The sequence below is a fragment of the Rutilus rutilus genome, assembly GCF_951802725.1.
Source record: "Rutilus rutilus genome assembly, chromosome: 20".
Lineage (NCBI taxonomy): Eukaryota > Metazoa > Chordata > Actinopteri > Cypriniformes > Leuciscidae > Rutilus > Rutilus rutilus.
Genome location: NC_140225.1, coordinates 29,812,481 through 29,830,327, shown reverse-complemented (window position 1 = coordinate 29,830,327; position 17,847 = coordinate 29,812,481). Strand labels below are relative to the sequence as shown.

The following is a 17,847-nucleotide window of genomic DNA, read 5'->3' as shown; positions in this document are numbered from 1 at the left end:
TAATAGAAACAACAGATGTGTTGTCACATTTGGCAGACGCAGGAATTCAATGTAGCTTAGATGAGCAGCACAAGTTTTTCTGTTTCGGGTGAACTATTGATTTTTCTTCCTCTTTGAACCAAAGTTTCTCACAGAAACAAAACCACCCCAGGGAAAGGGGCAGATGTTCCCTAAAGGACGACGGCACGCGACAGTCCTCGAGCCTGTTGAAGAATTCACCTCTCTCTCTCTCTCTCTCTCTCTCTCTCTCTCTCTCTCTCTCTCTCTCTCTCTCTCTCTCTCTCTCAAAATAGAATTTGATTCAAGTAATTAAAAAGAAAAAGTAACTTCCTCGACCGGATGCAGTTGATTCACAGTGCGTTTTATTGTTTCTTCTTCTTGTTGTTTTTTTTCATAATGAGCGCGCCACCCGAGCCATGCACGCGACACATCCTTTGTTATTTTAATCAGCGCGAGTCCTTGCTGCGTCACGTTGGGGGAATCTATCACTATATTGTATTGTACTTTTCCTGAACACAAAATAAGGTCAAAAGTACGTATTCACGTGCTTGATGCCACAACACTTTCATATGGGACTGCGCCGTCTCATTCAGAGAGAAAAAAAAATCAAACATTTGCGCTCTACTTAATTTTTGACGGATCTGCGGCGATTCGCAGACACTCTCCCACAAGCCGTTACCCTGCGTTCCCACGGCCACTTCCAGCAGCTTCCCTAACCATATGGCCCATCAGCGGCATTCATGTGCTGCTTCTTTACATGCTTCCAGTCTCATACGGAGGAAGCCCGCGTGCGCGCGCACTGTCCAGAGAGGCAGTGGAGACATGCAGTTGTGATGTGAAAAAACGCCATTTGGTTGGTAGCAGATGGTTGGCTTGGGGAGGGGGCTGTCCGCGTCTTCAGAGAGAGTCCCCGAGGGCTCCCCTTGTATTCAGAATCAATGAAAATTAAAGCGCAAAGAAAGATGAAGAGTCAGAGCTCGAGTCCCGGCTTTGTTTGTCGCAGCTACTGGTGGGCAGGAGTTAAAGTACAACAGCCCCCTATAGAAACACTTAAGTTAAACAGTCTCCCCATAGTCCACCTTCAGAAAAGAGGAGGAATGCGAGAAAGGAGCTTTCTGCTTGATTTAACCAGGACAGAATCGCGTGGCATAAATTATGCTTGAAAAGAATAAGCGAAGTGGGCATAAATCTGAGGGTTTTCAGTGATGCTTTGCTGGGCTAATCGGGAAATGTGTGCAACGTCAGGGCAAAGAATAGTGTGATGATAGCTGGGTGACACGGTTCCGCTCTTATTTACGGCCAGCGGTTCAATAACTCGCTCCGGAGTGTGATGCAATGACACCTGTCGCGCGATAACATCCCATCGCATCAGCAAACGCGTTCGATTAAACAATAATGCGTGCTCAGAGTGGGACTGAAGTATTTTCTAAACGCATTCTTTTCATCATTCATCAGATCTGCTTATCTGGCTCCCTACAACGCGTAACTGTGTCACCGATGCACGTATTGTTGCATTCCACTGGATTTGAAAACCGCGAGCGCTTTTAATTAACGCACTAATGAAGATCACCCTCTCTCTCTCACACACACACACACACACACACACACACACAAACAAACGCTCACGAGACAGAGCGAAAAGAGGGCAAGCGCGATTCATTTAACAATATGAACGATTAAAAAACGCATTGGAAACTTCCTCGTCAATTTAAACGCAAAATAATTGATAAAACACCAAAACAACAGAAGCTGCTAGGTACTTTTGTGAGGGATGACGTGTAGAGAGGGGAGCTCATTCTCATTGTGAGGGGAGCAGGTGCTGTGTGAATTACCATACAGCTGAGAGCACAGAGAGAGAGAGAGAGAGAGAGAGAGAGAGAGAGAGAGAGAGAGAGAGAGAGAGAGAGAGAGAGAGAAAACTTATTCTCCCCTCACACACAATAACAAAGTGCCTTAATGACAGCCACGCGAACGACACACACCAGTTCAGCGTTTACAATCCAGATGGAAACTCGAACTTATAGAGTCACCAAAACTCAAACCACTGAAATGAAAGTTGTGTTGTTAAAAAAAGCGCAGAAGCTTCATAAGGATAAACATGTTCACTTTGCATGACCTGATTATGCGAGGAGCTAAGGCCCTGATTCGACTTGTAAAAATGTTGTCATCTGAACGGAAGTAAAATTCCACGGTGAAAATTGGTTAGCTGTAAGCAACACATATATTTATTTAATTTATGGTTAAATTAAAAAGTTTTGTTAAAACTGAAAAGAATCATGGGTTGATATTCTGTTGTTATTATAATGTTTTACAAGAACAAAACTTTTACTAGCTTAAATATGCAATAATTATTATGTTAATTGAGGTAGAAACTCCAAATATTATGTTATCTGAACCACATTAACTATCTTAGTTGATTAGACAAGATAAAAAGTTGTGATAAATCGTGAAAATGTTTTTTTTTTTTTTTTTTTTTACAGTGATGAACATTACAATGACCTTTTAACGAACTAATTTAATCAAACTAAATGAATAGTGTTAGCAATATAGCCTATACGTTTAAATGACTAATAAAAGACAATACACAGATCCACAGAGTTTTCAGTCATATTGCAATGAACTGCCCAGAAACACCATAAACCCCGCTGTAGGATACTTATTTGTCCCGTTATCAGGAATGCGACATTCAATGTGTGATGTCATTTGTGGGTTTAGGTCAGAGTGGGATGTACAGGATTCTCAAGGTTGCTTATTTTCCTGCATGTAAATTTTTTTTTAACTCTCTCTCTCTCTCTCTCTCTCTCTCTCTCACACACACACACACAAATACACACACACTCTCTCTCCCAGTGGCAAAGAGTTGCACATTTTACAGCTCAGTGACCATTTGCCGATTTTTTTCTTCTTTTCTTGGGGGGGGGGGGGGGGGGGGGGGGGGGGGGGTTGGGGATGGTGTGGATTGAAAAGTGTCCCTTTGTGACAACCAGAGCCAGATTGGGGAGTAGCTCATTTGCATCTCATTACCCTAGCAGTCTCTGCCTGTATATAACCGGCCGCAGGAGGACTGGGACACTAAACACGCACAATCCAGTCAGTCTCTCACATGGAAACAAGAGTATACGGGAGGAAAGTTTGGATCATTTCCACGCCAATTGTATAAACGGAAAATAAGATAAGAAGCACCCTGTTCCTGGGTTTTCTGCATTTTTTTTTTTCCTGCTTCCTAAACTAAGTGGACTGCAAACTTTTGACAACTTGGAGTATTCGCCTTCTGAGGGAATTTGTTCGTCCCCATTTTTTGCGCATCGGGGTTTCCTCTTTATATTCGTATTTGGGATTTAATTGCTTATTTTTTTTTTATCAAGGGAGACTTTCATGGGCTTGCATGAGCAGATAAAGTGAACGCAACAGAGCATCTGCCTCCCACTGAGTGGAGAACTTCGAGCCTCAATGATTTATTGAGACACGGTCTCATACAATCCCGTGGAAGCTTAACACAGTTCAGATCATCTCCACCATGGGACGACTTATGATAGCGGCTTTGCTGTGTGTCGTGATAAGCCAGGTAATTAAAGTCAACGTCTGATTTACTGTAGTGAGCAATGATCTCGCATTATGATGGCAACTTTTAGTAACTGATTCTATTTGCATGTCTTTTCAGGGGTTTTGTTCTGGGGTTTTCGAGCTAAAGTTGCAGGAGTTTCTTAACAAGAAAGGGGTGACAGGCAACGCAAACTGCTGCAAAGGATCCGCGCCAGAGGCTCAGCAGTGTGAATGCAAAACCTTTTTTAGGATTTGCCTGAAACATTACCAAGCCAATGTGTCTCCAGATCCTCCGTGCACTTACGGTGGGTCCGTTACCCCAGTGCTCGGATCAAACTCCTTCCAAGTTCCCGAAAGCTTTCCTGACAGCTCGTTCACCAATCCCATTCAGTTCTCTTTTGGATTCACATGGCCGGTGAGTAGTTTTTTTTTTTTTTACATTGTAGGCTACTGTATATCTTGATAGCCTACATTTGTCCGTTTTGATGTGGTTTATTACAGCATAATGATTTATAATGACTCAGGATGTGGGTATTTAGACGCTTTAGCGGGTGGGAAAAGTCACATCCCCTGGGTTGAAATATAATTGTCAGCTCAGTGTGAAATTCCGAAACCTTTCATTTTACTGCAGTAAGTAAGTGTGAAATCGGAAAAATGAAGCTCGAATCCCCAGTGCGATCACACCTCAAGCCATTCACATCTTCCGTTATATGTAAATCAGCAGGGAAGTGTGGAGGAATGCGTTTCCAGTCTAATCTTGACCTTTCAACTTATATTAACACGTAATTTTCTATGTTTCAGGGAACATTTTCGCTGATTATCGAAGCGTTGCACACCGATGCCAGCGATGATCTATCGACAGGTAACGTTAACGCGAAATGCATTTAACAGAAGTTACGCTTTTATTCATCATTGTGCGGCAATGAGCTAACGCACAATTTAAAACGTCCACAGAAAACCCAGAACGTCTGATCAGTCGTGTGACCACCCAAAGGCACCTGACAGTGGGCGAGGAATGGTCCCAAGATCTACAGGTCGGTGGGAGGACAGAGCTGAAGTACTCGTACAGATTCGTCTGTGATGAGCATTACTACGGCGAGGGCTGCTCTGTCTTCTGCCGTCCCCGCGACGACACTTTCGGCCACTTTACCTGCGGAGAGCGCGGAGAAATCATCTGCAACTCCGGTTGGAAAGGGCATTACTGCACCGAACGTAAGTATAAACTAACAGTTATATTTTGCACCTGTGTTTTGAAAGTTTTTAGTGCGCATGCATGCTTCGGTATTTCGCGAGGAAAAACAACAATAACAAACTTCGTCGCTATGGTAGCAAGCAACAGGCGTTTGTGTGATTCAAATGAGGGACGTTGGCCAAATAATGGCACGCGTGCCATAGATTAAATGTAACGCCTGATTGGTTACTTGGCAGAGCGCTGGGCGCTGATTGGCTCAGAGCGGTGAGGTATTGTTGGAAGGGGGCAGCTGCAGAGTGAAGGTAGACAATAGAGCAGCTGTCCTGCACTGGCACCATGTACACCAGCTGTCCACCCTTATCTGCGCCGACTCTGGGACATTATGGGGAGGGGGTTGGATGAACAGAGTGAAAAAGGGGACTTCTGACCCACAGTTAGAGAAAAAAGGGGCTTTTGTTTAGGAAGCTTTTGTATGAGTGCAACTGTGTTAACCAGAGTGTCCTTCCAATGGTTGTGAGGAGAACTTTTTGTTGTTGTTGTTGTTACTCACAAAGTAAGAGTGAGCAGCTTGGTAAAGCTGTGCCAGAATAATAATAATTGAGTCTGTCAGAAAGGAACTGGTAATAATAAATAAATATTTCTCTTTATAGCAATCTGTCTTACGGGATGCGACGGAGACCATGGGTATTGCGACAAACCCGGTGAATGCAAGTAAGTGCGATGGAGATTTTTAACACTCAACCTTCATTGCTGTGGAAGTTAACAACATACTAACTGGTCCTCTGTGGTGTTTTTAGATGCAGAGTGGGATTTAATGGAAAATACTGTGACGACTGCATCCGCTATCCGGGCTGCTTGCATGGCACCTGCCAACAGCCATGGCAATGCAACTGCCAAGAGGGTTGGGGAGGCCTCTTCTGTAACCAAGGTGAGCCTTTTGACATCGTAAACTGAGTGGTTGAAACCAAGTTGTTGGTTTAGAGTTGACTCTGTACGCAGCAGAGAAGACTAACCTACATGTTTTATTTTGTGTTGCAGATCTTAATTACTGCACACATCACAAACCGTGCCAGAATGGGGCCACTTGCACCAACACTGGCCAGGGAAGCTACACCTGCTCATGCAGACCTGGCTTCACCGGAGACAGCTGTGAGATTGAGGTCAACGAATGCTCTGGCAGCCCGTGCAGAAATGGAGGAAGTTGCACTGTGAGTTTTAATAAATATGCGAGTCAATTCGATCTCTGTTTTATGTGTTATATAGGACTTGAGTTTTGTTCAATGTCCTAACTTCTTCTCAATCGTTCCTCGGATTTCACAGGATCTTGAAAACACCTACAGCTGCACATGTCCTCCTGGTTTCTACGGAAGAAACTGCGAGCTGAGCGCCATGACTTGCGCCGACGGCCCCTGCTTCAACGGTGGACGCTGCGCTGACAACCCTGATGGAGGATACTTCTGTCAGTGTCCCACGAGCTACGCTGGTTTCAACTGTGAAAAGAAGATTGATCACTGCAGCTCCAACCCTTGCTCGAATGGTACATTGATTGCTCCCATTCAAGTCCCTGACATGTTGAAGAGGGAGTGTTTGAATCAGTTGTCTCATGTCTTCTATCTTACTCTTATTATGCAGGTGCCCAATGTCTAGATCTTGTGGACTCCTATCTTTGTCAGTGTCCTGAGGGTTTCACTGGAACGCACTGTGAAGACAACATCGATGAGTGTGCCGCCTATCCCTGTCAGAACGGAGGCACGTGCCAAGACGGACTCAACGACTACACCTGCACATGCCAACCTGGATACAACGGGAAGAACTGCACCTCCACGGCCAACAAGTGCCTCCACAACCCGTGCCACAACGGTGCCACTTGTCACGAGAGGGACGGACGCTATGTGTGCGCTTGCATCCCGGGTTACGGAGGACGTAACTGTCAGTTCTTGCTCCCGGAGAACTCACAGGGACAAGCCGTTGTTGAGGAAGCCGACAAAAGATATTCTTACGCCGAGGACGATGGAGCCTTTCCTTGGACGGCGGTTTGTGCTGGGATTATTTTAGTGCTTTTAGTCCTGATCGGAGGCACCATCTTGGTCGTCTACATCCGTCTTAAGCTGCAGCAGAGGAGCCAGCAAGTCGACAGCCATAGTGAGATCGAGACCATGAACAACCTGACCAACAACTGCAGCCGAGACAAGGACTTGTCCGTAAGCGTCATCGGAACCACGCAAGTAAAGAACATCAACAAGAAAGTGGACTTTCAGAGCGACGCCACAGGCGGAGAAAAAAACGGATTCAAATCTCGTTACTCTCTAGTGGATTACAATCTTGTTCATGAGCTAAAGCCAGAGGACTTGGGTAGAGAGGACTCTGAGAAGAGCGAAGCAACAAAATGCGAGGATTTCGAGTCCGACTCAGAGGAGAAACACAGAAATCATTTAAAAAGGTAAATATTGTTGTGTGTGGATTTTGGTTACTTTAGACGAGGTGTTGTTATGCAGTACTAAAGCTGATTCTTTTCATTTTCAGTGATTCTTCAGAGAGGAAACATACAGATTCTTTGTGCAAAGACACAAAGTACCAGTCAGTCTTTGTTTTATCAGAGGAGAAGGATGAATGTATTATTGCAACCGAGGTAAGTCCAGAAGCTTTCTATTGTTTGCAGTCTTGAGACGCTAGTCTGCAAATCTAGATTTCTGAACGCTAAATGTATGCCATTTCTTCTTGTTCCAGGTGTAACGCCACAACGGAGCTGTAGCTCATCTTGTTCTACAGGAGGTTTTACTCCAGTAATGCTGCTCAAACCAGAGGGAAGGTTTCCTTCATGTGACTGCTGCTGTGAAACTTATGTTGAAGGTGATATTCAGAATGAGCTGGTTCTCAACTGAAGTAAACACAGTGACTGCAGGAAAGGACGTTGGGCCATACTGGCTCGGACTCTCAAAGTTTGTTTCCCAGGAACGTGCCAAGTGGACTCGCTGCACTTCCTGTAGGGACGGTTTTACCTCATTGCACTATGATGGGTTGTATTTTTAATGTATTTAACACACATTTGAATCGAATACTGTGTATGCATATGCACTGACTGCAGTGTGTATCTGGAAGTTCTCTGATCGTTTCATAGATCAGTTGAGGAAAAACACTGCCATCAAATATGTTTGTTACTGATTTTGTTTTTGGAAAGCTTGTATTTCTTTTATTTAAATGTTTATTTGTGATCGATGTGTTTGTGGTTTCTTTTTTCGTGTGCGTGAAGTTTGATGTAATTTAAAATCTTTTTCATTTTGCAAATTTGTCTATTGTAAATAAGGCACTTCGGGTCGATGTGACTTTTCTGATGTAAATGTATTTAAAAAAACGCTGTCAAAACTTACAGGAATTGTTTTTATGACTGTTGCCCATGAAAAAAAAAAAATCACCTTAATATTTTTCCAAATAAATCCTGTATGAAATATCACAAAATTGGTCAGGTATTACTGAGTTATTGTGCCGAGTTTGCCATCTGTAAATCATTTTGTTAATTTTGCCAGATTTATGTGACAAATGTTGCATGTTTTCCCTTTTAACCTCACTGAGTAAGACAAAGACACACCCGGTAAAGACAAATTACAGCCTCGATTTTGATGGCAGGGTATTTTTGGGATGCAAGAGCTCTTTGACAAAAACATCAAAACCACTTTTTGCAAATGGTTGGGGTGAAGTTTCTGTTTGGTGGAACGTTTTATGTCAAAGCTGTAGCCAAGCTCATTATGTGACTTTTATAAAGCAAAAGGAGAACAGGAACACTCCCTCCCTTAGCACTTTAAGATGTATTAAACAGTATTTTCTTTTTTTATCATTCAAAACAATCTGCAAGCATAGATATTTAAGGGTTAACATGCTCACTTATTCGAGCAGACCACTGAATATAACTATTGAAGTCCTTCTGGTGATATGACTTTTCAGCCTATTAAATGGTATTTAAGGAATTGCATTTTATGAGTAGAGCATAAGAGCATTACATTATATCATTATGCTTTTAAAAACAGAACACCTATTAAACACTTTTGTAACTTCTGTCAACTCAAAGAAGTGAGATATACATTTGAATAATGTATTTGCGAAATGTTTGATATATAGCAAGTGAAGGAGAGTACAATGGTATAAAAGTTAATAATGATTGCTTAGGTTATTTCAATATGGAAAGTAATTATACTGTCCAATCTTTCCTTTAGATCAATAACTGTAAAAATGAGAAGTGACTTGAGCTCTGTAGAACTTGTAGAGTCTTTGGTTGTGGGTTCAGGGAGGATACAGTGAAAAGTATTCACTGGTATTAGCCAACTGTTGGACAGTTGCTTTCACATACCACGCTAAGCTTTTAACTTAACTTTTTTCACTCGCACAATAGGATTTCGCTGAGTTGGAAAATAACAGGAGACAGGCCTAAAGCAGTTCTTTTGTTTCTTCATTCAGTGTAGGCCTGACGCACTGCGGCAAATATCTTCTATTAGATCTTTTTCAGTTGTGTGGGTTTTCAACATTGTGTTTGGTGTGTGATTCATTAGCAAAATACTTATGCTATAATCTTATTTTAAGACAAAAAAGAAAATTCAGAATGTTCTTAATAGTCTCATCAGGCTCAGGGTGAAAATGTTTGCAAGTCGTGCTTACGCATTACTCCAACATTTGCGGTAAGCTATAGTGTAAACAGTTTTTGTACAGTTTGCTGATGTTCACAGCAGTCCAAATCCATATTGTGTTCCTCATTAGTTTGTTCTGTTCAATAAAGACCAAAAGATGTGATGCGATTGGACACTTTTCACATTTCTAGGGTTCTCAGAAGCAGAACTCATCATAGTTGTGGTGAATAGATACTACAACAAATATAAGTTTTGCATTCCCTTTTTGCTTCAAAAGCAAAAAATAGCGTTTCTACGACTTTCTGAAAAGGAAAAAAATATTAAGAGATTGATTACGGTGGTCAGAAAAGAGAAAGATTGCAAATTTGCCATCACTCCCTCGGCTACAAACACTCATGCAGCAGCTTTGACTGGTTTTCTGAAATGTAATGCCAAGGTAATATAACACAAAGTATAGTTCCATTATTCAAAGTATAGGGTCTATTGAGAGATATGCGACCTTATGAACAATGTATAAAACATGGTTTCAGTGTACAGTTCTTTTTGAACAGTATTTTGATCTTAATGATAAAATGTGAAGGGCTAGATGTGGTAAAATACTCATAATGCGTTCTAACCAGGTGTAACATAGCTCCGCCCACAGTGAAATCTCATTGGTACTGTATATTAACTCTTTCCCCTCCAGCTTTTTTTAAATTATTTTTTATAAATTGCCAGACATCGCCAGCATTTTTTTATCATTTTCACAAACTTTTCATGTCCCCCAGAGTATTTCGATGTATGAATATCTGAACATGCCATATATCATAAAGAGGTCTTACTTTTTTAATCACCACTTAATTTGATTAAAAAAATGCGTTTTTGTCAATGATTACAATGTGCATAATCAATGCTTTTTATCGATTTCTCTCTGCTTCTTCTTCGCCTGTGTTTTGATCTGGAGATTATACCCTTTGAGAAGATGCGTAATAGCGCCCCCTGTCATATAACTGTGAAAACATGGATTGCCGGAAAATTCCATCAATGGCGGGGAAAGAGTTAATCCTGATTGTGGCACGTTATGCAGAATTTGGTAACACTTTATTTTACAGTCTCCTTATAACATGTAGTACTATGCATAATTACACGCGGTTAACCTTAAACCGGTAGCACTTTATTTTACAGTCCTGTTCCCCTTGTACATACATACTATGTACTTATTTTACAATAACTGGGTAATAAATAGGTACAAACCCTGAACCTAAACCTAACCTTAACCCATATAGTCCCCTTACAGTAGGACAGTACAATGTAAGTACACGTAAGTGCACGTACTGTAAATTAAAGTGCAACCCATAAACCAAACCATTTGTAGTCAACAGTACGTAAATGTTTAATTACAGTGTAACAAAGACACCTTTAAATAAAGTGTAACCCAGAATTTTTGTTCTTAGCGAAGACAAAGTAATATTCAAAGAAAAGCCTATTTGTTGGCTTGTTTTTCTGTTTCAGGCCATATAATATGTTATAGGGTTTCCATGTGCTGTTTAACTAGAAGCTTTGTTCTGTTCAGGTTATTATGTCTTTTATCTGCAGGACGCTACCATGACGAAACAAGACGTTTCATGGTGAAGTACATTTACATGACAAGAGAAGAATTTCAGCTGAGCTTGGTTGTTTAAGTGTTTCCACTTCACGGGCAGATCTCGTCACAGATTATAGCCCCCTTTTTCTGTCGTATAGTCGCCGTCTTTCTTCTTTGTTCAGGGAAGCGATGAGTGATAGTAGTGTACGCCATGCCTCGGAATCAGCCTGTATGTGCAACCTTACTTCTGCTTGGCGTAGTCCTTATAAAGCTATGTTCTGCTGCCAATCCCTTCAATGGCAAGTTAAATTTTGACAGATTGTGGTGAGAGGGGAACACGAGCATCAGTAAAGGGATTTCGCCACAGCGATGACCCACCCTTTGTTCAGGCGTAGTGGTCACCTGTCAGTCCTCACAATGCAGTGCCGTCCCCTTTCAACTGTTGCAACCTGGGCCCTTAGATCTCATTTGCTTTGGTAGAGAAGCGATTCAGAGTCCTGCAAGGGAAGTTTCAGGGAACAAAACGGTTTCATCCAGGGCAATTGAGAGCAAACAAAAAGAAGTCAGTGGGTGGAAGAGCTGCTGTTATACACAGAATGTCAGTAAAATGGACCAATGTGACATCTGGAACTGGAGGAAAACTTTCATCTTCTACTATCAACGGTAGCTACGTTTCCATCCAAAGTTGGGAACTTAACTTTGTGCGCAAAACTGAAATGTCGCATAAAACATTTGCAAATATTTCATCCCATGTGTTCAAAAGAACATAATCGACACTTCCTGGGGAAAATGGTGCAAAATATCTGTAATAAAAATGGAAGTTTCTGCAATCTGTGATGCCACTGTGGTTCTTTTCACACCACATAAACGACTTGCATTTCAGAACGCGCAGACGAAATGCAATAAACGCTGTCATGTTGTCTTGGGTTCGGAGGATGCTGGTGTTAGGAACACAATCATGTGAGATAGTACTTCTAGGATGTCATTATCATTTTGATGACAGACATTGGCTCAGGCATTTCAGTGTGATCAAACCAACATTTGACATGCTTTGCGGTGTGATTGGTCCGTGTCACGTGTGGCTGTATTACAGGTTTTTTATTCGCTTTGGGACTATTTTCACAAGTAAGGTGTACATTTTCAAAACTCTTAGTGCTAATATCACAACCGATCATCAAAAGTGCACTTTTTTCAGACATTTCATCATGTTTTCAATTGTGTCAGTACAGTACACAAAATCACAAGGTATCCTTTTCACAACACAAAATAATGTTTCATTCACAGTAACTGCCTTTCATAAAGCTCTTACCATCAAACTTTTGATTTGCATCTCTTCTTGTTCAGTCAGTGATCTTAACGGTTAATCAGTGAATCATTTGGTACACCTATTGATTTCTATAGATATTGATTCTATATACAGTTTCTATTGAACTTGTTTGCAATTTGAAATTACCAAATGTAATGAATTCTTTTTACATAAGTGATTCATAGATAATAACCACCACTATGTTCAAAGTGTGTGCACATGCATGTGTGTGTGTGTGTGTGTGTGTGTGTGTGTGTGAGAGAGAGAGAGAGGGAGGGAGAGAGATACAGAGAAATTCGCCATTTATGAACATAAAGCAGAATAGGGTATAAGGGAGAGGAAAACATCAAATGCTTCAGTAGGAGGGAGACAGATGGCATCAAATACAGCATTTTATATTACGTATGCCATGTGATACTGTAAACAGATTACCATGGTGGAGACTTCCACATTACTGTAACTCAACCTTCATCTGTAAAGGTCCACTACAGTATAGATTCAGTCATATGGCACAGTGAAATCATTTACTATATTTCCAGCAAACTCTGTTCTAGCACAGAACCTCATGTGTCATACTTCATCACACCTTTTGATAACACACTAGATAGATACTATTACAAACATTATGGATTCAATTACATAAGTTAGGTACTGCAACTGTAGCCTGTATTACTGTAATTATTTCGGCAACAAGAGTGATTTGAAACGTGAATCTTGCATTGTTTGCTGATGTTGAATGAACTGGTTGTTAAAAGTACTGAATTGAAAGAAGATCATACTGTTGTGCTTCTGTGATTAAACCAAATGTTCTCATTACATATTACAATAATCTGGTGTTTGAAACAATGGTTATGTGGACTGAAATGTGTATAACTGTAATGAAAGCATGGGATCAGGTTTTGAAAGAATGACTAGCTGTGTTACAAGTGTGATCAGTTTGGATTTTTGAGAGTTTTGAAAATGTACTCCTTACTTGAACAAAACAAAACAGGCTTTAATAACAAATCCAACTTGGACAATGCAGGTGATCACAAGAAATTATACTCTTAGGAAACAACCACGTACAACATAAACTGACAGAACTCAGGGTTTAAACACATGGGGTATGGTCATTCTTTCTTTTTATGTGAAGACAATATGCACTTCGTCTTTCTACATCTTTGATGGTTTTCTCGTTTTATTTAGAGCTTGATGGGAAAAAAAATGAAAAGATAAATGTTATTCATAACATAACAATTAATGATAACTCAGCTTCAAACTTGAGTTCAAAATAAATTAATCAAATTGATCAACAGATTCTGACTTTTTAATACGGTTAAATTCTGATTTCCTATAGTGAAACAAAAACATGTTTTTAACAATGTTTATTAAAAGTAGGCCTATATTTAAGTTTTTTTTTTATTGCAGACAATATTAATTAAATAAAAGGCATCTTAAGTATACTTAAAAAGTATATTTACACTTTCATGACTCTTTGTTAACAGACTTTAGTGCATTTTCTAATAGTCATATTAGACGCTTTACTGTAAATTACATTTTAAATAACTGGTTTAATTAGTTTTATTTGTACACTTATTTTTGACGTGTTAATGTATTTCAATATTACATTTAAAGTTAATTTTAAATTTCTAATTATATTCAACTTCAGCTTTAAAATATCTAATTATAATTATAATGATAATGATAATTCATTCCACCAAAAATCATTCAAATGCCATTTAAAGTTTCAGTGTCAGAAATATCATTAAAGTATATTTTAGTTTACCATTAATTCTTGTCAGTAGTCGACAAAATAGACAACAGAATTATGAAATAACATACAAATGTACTTATTAGTCCTACTTAAGTGAGTCAAAAAAGCACTCTAAAGTTCAGCTAGCTGCATTTAATATAAATTGAAACTATAATACATTTTCATTAAAATGTATTTAACATTCAATGTCCGAAAACATTACATTCAGTTTGTACATTAAAGTATATTATTTCTGTAATAAGCTTTTAAAAATATGCTAAAGTGTACTTCTCTTTCACAAGAGTGTAAATGAATATAAAGACTTGAAATAACATGTACCAAAATATCATGCAAAATAACTCCAGAAAGGTGCATTAAAAAAGTATAATGTGTCAATTTGATTTGATGCCTTAATAGCCCTTTCCTTATATCTTGACTTTTTGTTTGGGACACGTCCTACTCTGATTTTCACATCACAGTCCACACTGACACATTTCTACCATCAAATGCTACGTTATATATGGTAGGTTAAAGTACACAATAAGCTAATGAAAGTACTGACTGTTATAAAGTTCAGAAAATTGACAAAAAATGTGTCCGAGTCACTCCAAGCTTGAACATCTTGAGGAATGCGTTCACTTCAAACATGTGGCGGTCCCATTGATGACATCAGGAGGTCTCAGACCACAGCATCTGACTTATCCATTGACGCACGCTTAGCCAAATGGACCTGTGATTTACACTTCTGCAATTAGCACAACTATTTCAAACATTCAAACTGGTTTGAGGTGTTTTCACAGGCCACACAGTGTTTGGCCAAAGGATTTATTTATCTTAAACGCTACCCAGGTAGGTTTCGAGGACACTTCATGACCTTCTCCATTCTGTCCCAAAAGTGCCCCTTGACATTGCCCAGGAGAGTCAGACCACCCAGCCAGGAGAAGACAGTGCACCTCAGCCCTGGAGATCATCAATCACTCTCGCTCTCGATGAGGACCTAAAGACCTCTTGACTGATGTGAACCCTATTCCGAAACAGAGCCACTGATCTGGAGAGGGTGGCGTCTTTGTTTTTAAAACATACAGAAGGGCCTATGCTCGTCACAGCTGAAGGACGAAGCAGCCGAGGGTGCGTTCGCCAACCTCACAAGCTTATTCACGCTTTCAAAGCAGACACTTTCTGATAATTACTAGACTAAATAAATAAGTGCCACCGGCCGGCATTTCTTCATTCTGATATGCTGATTTGCTGCTCAAGAAACCTTTCGTATTATTATCAATGTTCAAAACAGTTTTTGCCGCTTAATATTTTTGTGGAAACTCTGGTACACTGTACCATTTAAAAGTTTGGGGTTAATACTTTTATTCAGAAAACTAGGACACATAAAAAAAATTATAATGCAATAAATGCTATTCATAAAAAATCCTGATTTTTTTTTTTTTTTTTTAATCATGGTTTCCATGAAAATATTAAGCAGCAAACATTGTTTTCAACATTGACAAGATAAGATAAGATAAGATAAGATAAGATAAGATAAGATAAGATTTGAAGGATCATGTGACACTGAAGACTGGAGTAATGATGCTGAAAATTCAGCTTTGATCACAGGAATAAATTACATTTTGATATATATTCATATAGAAAACAGTTATTTTAAATTGTAATAATATTTGACAATATTTACTGTTTTTACTGTACTCGTGATCAAATATATGCAGCCTTGGTGAGCATAAAATACTTCTTTCAAATACATTACAAAACATCTTAATTATTTTAAACTTTTGACAAGTAATGTAAGTAAATAAGTGAATGAATGAATAAGTAAGTAAATATATAAATAAATAAATAAATTCACCCATCCAACCATCCATCAATTTTTTTTGTTTTGTTTGTTTGTTTGTTTGTTTGTTTGTTTGTTTTCATTCATTCATTCATTCATTCATTCATTCATTCATTCATTCATTCATTCATTCATTCATTCATTCATTCATCCATCCATCCATACATACATACATACTGTACATACATACATACATCTTTGTTTTTTTGTTTGTTTGTTTGTTTGTTTGTTTTTATTATTTTCATTCATTCATTCATTCATTCATTCATTCATTCATTCATTCATTCATTCATTCATTCATTCATTCATCCATACATACATACATACATACATACATACATACATCTATTTTTTTAGTTTTTGTTTGTTTGTTTGTTTTTATTATTTTCATTCATTCATTCATTCATTCATTCATTCATTCATTCATTCATTCATTCATTCATTCATTCATTCATTCATTCATTCATCCATCCATCCATCCATCCATCCATACATACATACATACATACATACATACATACATCTATTTTTTTTGTTTTTGTTTGTTTGTTTGTTTTTATTATTTTCATTAATTAATTAATTCATTCATTCATTCATTCATTCATTCATTCATTCATTCATTCATTCATTCATTCATCCATCCATACATACATACATACATACATACATACATACATACATACATCTATTTTTTTTTGTTATTTGTTTGTTTGTTTGTTTGTTTTCATTCATTCATTCATTCATTCATTCATTCATTCATTCATTCATTCATTCATTCATCCATCCATACATACATACATACATACATCTATTTTTTGTTTTTGTTTGTTTGTTTGTTTTTATTATTTTCATTCATTCATTCATTCATCCATCCATCCATCCATCCATCCATCCATCCGTCCGTCCATCCATACATACATCCATACATCCATACATCTATTTTTTTTTGTTTTTTGTTTGTTTTTATTATTTTCCTTTTTTCATTCATCCATTCATCCATTCATCGATCCATCCATTTATTTATTTATTTAACAAGTGGTCTGGGAATACTTATAATAAAGTCTTCATAAGCTCTTAAAGAGTGACCAGCGTTCATGAAGTTTATTATTAGCAAAGTTTATTATTAACATCTGCCGCGTCTTCACATGGTGACTGGAGCATTGTGGACATTGTCAGAAGATAAAGGTCAAAGTGTCTTTTAGCCCCTCGTGCTTCTCTTTCTTATAAGGGACTCCTGGAAGTGTCATCATAAAACAAACATACATGATGTTGATGGCAAGGCATGAGCCAATGATAATAACAATGCATAAACAATTCAAATTCAGCTGCATTCAAGCATTATTTCACTCTATTACACAGCATCGCATTAATCTACAGCATCAAACATGGTAATATTATGATGATATTGAAAAGCAGATTAGGCCTCCATGATAAGACGGTTGCTGTGTGGCAACAGGTCTGTAGGCATGGCAATAACTTCCTCTGCATCGTGGGAACTGCCCGAAGAAGACAATGATTGAATTCACAATGGTGCATACAAAGGCCACCTTTGGGAGAAACCATATCCCATGGCATGCTGGGAAAGAGGAGCAATAGCAGCAGATGTTGTGAAGACTATAAGCGACAGATGCCTCTAAAGCCAGCATTCAGGCAGGACGAGTCGAGCACACATCCCCGAGCCCAGCGTAGAAAAGAATTAGAGTAGGGGGCGAAGGGAACACGCACACAAATAATAGCAGAGGAGTTTCTGCTATAAAAGAGAGACAGCAGTAAATTGTGTGGGGATTGATGTTTGTGTACTTATAATTGTTTCGGAGTGTTCTACAAGTTCTTTGTGAACATCTCAGAGCACCAAGACGTTAAACTTCTGCTGTCGTGACGCTAGCATATATTTGCGGTCATTCAGTGGAAACAAGTTGTTGGACACTTACAAATGTCTCAGTGTCATTGCATTGCATTACAAAAAAACAAACAACGTTTTTAAAGTATATTTCACAAGTACATTTCAAGCTAAATATTTCACAAAAATAAGGTTTTAAATTATGAAAATTAAG

General features: G+C 38.9%; 1 protein-coding gene across 1 annotated transcript; it reads left to right on the top strand.

Annotated features, from left to right (window-relative positions):
- Window positions 1-3,361: 3,361 nt before the first annotated feature.
- On the top strand, window positions 3,362-8,188 carry dldh (dihydrolipoamide dehydrogenase). The gene is made up of 11 exons (XM_084392285.1): window positions 3,362-3,565; window positions 3,662-3,958; window positions 4,345-4,405; window positions 4,498-4,755; window positions 5,386-5,446; window positions 5,533-5,663; window positions 5,774-5,943; window positions 6,056-6,272; window positions 6,368-7,175; window positions 7,259-7,364; window positions 7,463-8,188. Exons 1-11 carry the CDS (start codon window positions 3,518-3,520, stop codon window positions 7,466-7,468), a joined length of 2,163 nt encoding a protein of 720 aa, XP_084248411.1. The 5' UTR covers window positions 3,362-3,517; the 3' UTR covers window positions 7,469-8,188.
- Window positions 8,189-17,847: the final 9,659 nt, after the last annotated feature.